The sequence below is a fragment of the Pygoscelis adeliae genome, unplaced genomic scaffold, assembly GCF_000699105.1.
Source record: "Pygoscelis adeliae isolate BGI_AS28 unplaced genomic scaffold, ASM69910v1 Scaffold183, whole genome shotgun sequence".
NCBI classification, from domain to species: domain Eukaryota; kingdom Metazoa; phylum Chordata; class Aves; order Sphenisciformes; family Spheniscidae; genus Pygoscelis; species Pygoscelis adeliae.
In genome coordinates, this window is record NW_008824536.1 from 1,476,401 (window position 1) to 1,482,545 (window position 6,145).

At 38.2% G+C, this 6,145-nt stretch overlaps 1 protein-coding gene across 1 annotated transcript in view; it reads left to right on the forward strand.

Moving 5' to 3' along the window:
* Positions 1–75: 75 nt before the first annotated feature.
* The window catches only part of SLTM (SAFB-like, transcription modulator), a 26,072-nt gene continuing 20,002 nt past the window's right edge, over positions 76–6,145 (forward strand). Inside the window, 2 exon segments of the mRNA XM_009321577.1 lie at positions 76–162; positions 373–460. Of these exon segments, the coding sequence (XP_009319852.1) occupies positions 112–162; positions 373–460 (139 nt within the window). The 5' untranslated portion in view covers positions 76–111.

Consider the following 6,145-nt stretch of genomic DNA (forward strand, 5'->3'; position numbering starts at 1 on the left):
CGGGGCGAGCCCCGGGGCTGGCTGTTGCTGTAGGGTTTCTGTGCTTCCCTCCCTCCTGTTTTTGTGCTGCCCTTAATGTCATCGTGGGTGTCGTAGTGGCCTTCTAGTGTTATGTTTCCAAAGAGAAATGTGCTGACCCTTGATAAGCTGTGCTTTGAAAATGTAATTTTAACAGCTTAAACTCTTGTTGTTATCGTTAGCGTTCCCTCCCTCTCCTCCAGCTTCAAGTGAAAGGTTTAACCCAAAGTATTTTATAAAATATTTTTGATATGGGGGAAAAAAAAATTGTTTGGCTCACTGACTTCTGCTGAAGTCAAGTCATCTAGCTTCCCACTGAAATCCGTTAAAAATTGTATTTTTTGTCTCATTTAGGCTATTGAAGAGGAAGGAGGGGATCCAGATAATATTGAAATAACTGTCTCGGCTGACACGCCCACCAAGAAACCAACTAAAGGCAAAGGTTAAGATCTGTTGATATACATTACATTCTTAAGCAGTTTTTGTTGCATATATCACCTTAAAGAAGGTGCGTGGAACTGTGGCCTGTAGTTTGGATACAGTTGTGACTTTACTGCTTATGACTTATGTCATGTAAGACATCTTTTGGCTTACTCATCTGTTTTCAGTCACTGTATATAGGCAATGTCTAGGGATGCTGGATATATATGGAAAATGAGTGGGTTAAGAGATGTGTTACGAGGTAGTGGCTGTACTGCCCGCAGATCCTGGAGACTTGTTCTGCGTGTGCTGAGGCAGTGTAGATGATCTGTGAGTTTTTTGGAACATGCTGTGTTAACAGAGATCCTGAACATGGAGTGTTACAGGTGCAAAGCGGGTATAGGAGCTGCTGTGCAGCTCTGGTGCTGGGGACACTGTAGTGTCTGAGAGTATGCATGCAACAGCAGAGGGAGAACTAGGAGGTTATTTAGCCATGAGAAGGTGCTGGACCTAGGCTAGTGATATGTGGTAGGGGGTCACTGCCTGCAGAGGACTGTGTTGTGTGGGTTCAGTGTACTTTTTGCTGAAGACAGGATTTATAAATACAAATTTCCTGAGTGGGCTCTGAAGGCTTACTGTGAAATGTCTAATTAAGAGATTTTATTTTTTCTGTTGTGAAAAATAATTACTTAGATTCTATACTGATCTGTTTGGCAGTGATTGTGTCGGTTCTGTTTTCTTTTGCATAAGTATTTAAATACTGTTTTGTGAGTTTGGGTTCTGGGGGATTTTTGTTTGGGTTTCTGTTTTCTGTTCTGGGACCATCCATAATCAAGAAATACTGGGAAAGGAAATGTCTGTTTTATGCATAGCATTCTTCATTGAACATACATGCTAAGAACATTCATACATGTGCTATAGATACCTGTTTTGGAAATGATCAATCTTATACCAGTTACTTGTCTTAGGCTGAGTTTTGTGGTGGAAGTGATTATTCATGCTTTTGTATGGTGCTGTGAATGGGGAATTTAAAATCTGTCTGCTTAGAAAGTTTGAATAACTTATCTGTACTTTTGACACACTAGAAAAGTGAAAGGAAATAAACTGTTTCACAACGTGGTTTCATTTTCTTCTATGACATTACTTTAATCCCTACTCTGGAAAGGTAACTGCTGCTTAAGAAAACTACATGGAAACTAAATAAGGAAATGCTTCCACAATTTTTCATGTAATTGTTCTGCTGTGGTGAACGCTTCTCTTATCTGCTGCTTTTCATCCTCCTATTCTCCAAACTAATATCATGATGTGCATAATGTTTTTGAACCAGCTTCTTGTTTAGTTATACTGTTTTGCTTCTGCAAAGGTAGTTTGCCTGCTAGTGATGCTGCTGCCTGAAGCAGGGCTTCAGTAGCTGTTCCCTGCCACCTCTGCTGTGGAATTGAATCATAAGGCATACGTATGACATGTATGTTCTTGGTAGATCTCAAAGTAAAATACGACCTTCATGAAGTTCTCATCTGCTCACTTTGCAAGCTCAAGAGTTTTTCCTCATTACTTTTTGGATTACAAAAGTCTTATGAGCAAATTTTGTACCAAAAGTACGAGAGGTTCATGCTGTATTAATCTTCAAGTGTGGAACAAGAAAAACTCACTAATTCATCTGGGGAAAATCTTTTTTGATCTTATTGGCTTACTTCTAACTGTGAGAAAGAGTATATTCTTTCTTTTTAACTATTCCTTGTATGTGATAACTGCTGATTCTGATGTTATCTCCCTCTCTGGTGCTTTCTGCTGAAGTATGTTACCAGTAACCAGAAAGTATCCCTCAAAACTTGGAAATCTAACACTTCAAGAATCCATTCCCTAATGTGTCACTAGGAAACTTTAAACGGCACGTGGGAAATGCACGCCCATCAACTGAATTCAGTAGGACTGAATTTTCATTTAAAATTAACTATCTTGATCCTCCTTGTGCTTGTACACTATGAGTAGTGTTGCCTCCTTTACTGATTTTGCAGACAGATCGCTCTAGGCCTTTTGCTAATGCTTGCTTCCCTTCCGCCCCACAGCTTCAGACTAATACTAATGGGTCTTTAATTATTTTACTGCTGTCCAGCGGTAAAATTAACAGCACTACTAGTCCTATAGTATTTTTTTCCCCATGCTGTTATTGCTGTGCAAAGGAGGGTAGGAATATTAGATATTTGTTTACAAAGAAAATACAGCCTCAGAAAAGGCCAGGGAGTTGGAGTAACAGATAAACCTCCTCACAGCAGCCGGAGAGAGATGAATGGGAGGGAGGAAGGAGGTTTCTCTTCCAAAAAATCACAAACTATGTCAGATGGCTATCGGTTTTAGATCTGAATGTCTTTTGTAGCCAGTTCTACTGCAGCTCTTAAGGTCTGTGGAAGAAGTGAGATGTCTAATTCCTTAGCACTGTCTATTAGAAAAACTTGATCTGGAATATTGATGCAGGCTGAATTAGAGGGGGAATAGTGTGGGGGGGGGAGTGATATATTTGTTTTCCCTCTCATTGCTTTTTTTGTGTGTATGTTTACAAAAATGGAGAAGAATAGGAATGAGGCTAAGAGTGGGACTTACTTTCATAGAACAGGATTTTGTAATGGCCTGATAAATTGATTTATCAACTGAGTATATACTGCAGTTTTTTACTGGACTGTGACAAGCTTTTGACAATGATGATACAAAGCCAACTTGCTATGAGATAGGAAAGAAACATCTGTAAAACACTGAGTAGAAGAATAAGGCCTTGACTAAACTGGTTTGAATCTAGACCTTCTTTCTCTCTTAAAACAAACAGCAGCTCGCCAGTGTCCCATACCGAGTTCTGCAGCATAAGATATTGTATGAAAAAGGAGTCATATTTAAAATAGGGCATTTACTGACTTGCCCAAAGTTGAGCTAACATAGAGGGAGCCATGTGGATCTTCATCGGGAAAGCGTATAATTGGAGGATTTTGCATCGCAACTTAAAGAATGCTTGCAGAAGGATTCTGTAATCCAACAAGAATCCTTGATCAATCCTGTATGCAAAGTTAGTCAAAATCTAACACTTTTTCCAGAAGCTAATTTAATTAAATATTTGGGGTAAAGAAGAGCTCTACAGGTGAGGTTAGCTGGTTTTGCCAATTAACGTTTGAAAGCTTAAAGATGGAACAGTTACCAAGTGCTCCATCTTTAATTGCCTCAGCTGTGCCGCTCCATCTGGGAATTCAGTAGCTATGGACAAATTTCTCTTTTTGTAAAAAAGATGACAGTTTTTGGAAAAAGCTTTTCTTTTCAAGCCTGAACATTCTGCTGCTTATTCTGGTATCTAGAGGAAGTTACTTTACTGCTAGTATGAAATATTTTTCAAATGTTTCTGATGTGAGCACTCCTTTGAAGTATCTGCAGTCACAAATATTGTAGCATATTGATACATCATAACTTGGTGATTGAAAGTTACTTTTCTGCCAAGTTTTGGAATTAGTGTGGATGAAGAACAGATTTTAGGCTAATTTATATTAACCTCAGAGTATTAATGTGAGCAAAGATGTTTATTTGCTGCTCTTCAAGTTTCTAAGGCCAGTTAGACACCTATTACTTTGTGTCTTAAGTACCCCTCTAGTTTCCGACTGAATTTTCAATTTGACAATACTGTTTCTTAGATCAAATGCTGACAATTGACAGTGGCTGGCTTATACTATTGCCCAAATAATTTTGACTTCTTTATTAAAAGTGTTTAGTTACTTAAAAAAAAACAACAACAAAACTAACTTGTACACTGTTGGCCTTCAAAAGGAGAGTAGAGGAAATAATCTGTCATGATGTCATTTGTCCTTCAGGAATATTAAAATAACTATTTTAACAAACTGCCAGTTCATTAGTTCTTCTTCTGTCTGAGTTGTTAACATCCGTTACTATAGTTCTGTGATTTGATTTCTGAAACACTGTGCTGTGCAGCGAGCTTGTCCAGAGTTAGATCAGAGTTTTCCTGCCCAGTGAATCATTGCTGGAGAAAGATAGGGATTCTCAACTGCACTGAAAATAGGTGTCTTATGGCCATGTTACATATATGACATGATCTGCAGGGTACTAGTACAAATGCCTTGATTTTAATCTTGATAACCTGAGTTTTCAATTATTTTTAAATAAATTTTTTTCAGAATAAATTTTCTAAATGAATCTCTTTCCTGAGCTTTGTTGACCTGCTTTTTAAAATTCTTTTATTTTTTTAAGGCAAGCAGGTAGCTTCTTTGTTGCTGCTTCTCGGTGGTTTGCAGTTGCTGAATAAAATAGTAAAGATTGAAAAGTCACTTCTCCAAATGTTCTTGGTGGGGGTGGGGTGGTTCCCTTGCACACAGTGCTGTTGCACAACTAATTAGGCCTCTTAATGTTTCAAGGCGTGTCTGTCTTAATTGACTCACAAAGTAGGTATGTTAATTTATTATTATTTCTAGGTATCTGACCAGTGGTGTTCAATCAAACCAACTGTTGAGACCCTACTCTTTCTCAAGTGTTTTACTCAAGATAAGAGTACATTATAAGGAAGTGAATATATTCTCCTCTTTTGAGGAAAGATGTATGTAAATTGTAGAATCATAGAATAGTTTGGGTTGGAAGGGACCTCTAAAGGTCATCTAGTCCAACCCCCCTGCCGTGGGCAGGGACATCTTCAACTAGATCAGGTTGCTCAGAGCCCCGTCCAACCTGACCTGGAATGTTTCCAGGCATGGGGCATCCACCACCTCTCTGGGCAACCTGTGCCAGTGTTTCACCACCCTCAGCGTCAAAAATGTCTTCCTTATATCTAGTCTAAATCTACCCCCCTTTAGTTTAAAGCCATTCCCCCTTGTCCTGTCGCAACAGGCCCTGCTAAAAAGTTTGCCGCCATCTTTTTTATAAGCCCCCTTTATTAAAATTTAATTTAAATTATTTGTAAAGAGAACATTCCCTTTAAACTAGACTTTCTTGCATGTTAATGAGTAGATGATGTATAGAAAAGAATCTTTCTTGGGAGGGAGGGAATTATTAAGCTAAAATACCTGATCTCAGTATTGATGATAGAAATTTAAGATATTGTAAGATGTAATCAACACTGGAAAAATAACATGCAGACTGAACCTTAGAAACACTTTGGTGGTTCCAATATTGGAAAGTTTTCATCGTTTAAGTTATGAGATATCATGCAGTATTGAAGCGAGATATAAACGGTGTACAACAAACTGTAGGTAAGGCTTCCATGTGCCCTCAGATAGGAAGAAGTAATCTTGCCAAATACTTCCTCAGTAATTTCATTAAGGTGGGGGTGAGTGATATCTCTAATGAGATGCAATAGAAAGTGTTATGAATGTTTAATCATACGATGGCAAATCTTATGAACAAGTCGGTGATTCTCTACAGAGTATCTGACTTTGTGAAGTACATCCTTTCTAAAAACCATGAATGACTAAGAGCAGCATCCTGCAGACACTGTAGAAGACTTAAATATTCTTGTTACCCTATGATACCATTTAAGAATACAGAAATGTAACAGGATAATTTACTTTTGTTAATATTGTGGCAAATGATACTATTCAAATTGCAGCAGATGCTATGAAGAGTTTATTCCATTGTAAGGATTTTCTTTCCCCTTTATCCTTTTTGCCTCCTGTCCCATGTTTTTGATGAGTCTTTAGCGTCAGGTACAACAGAACCCTGTTGGGGG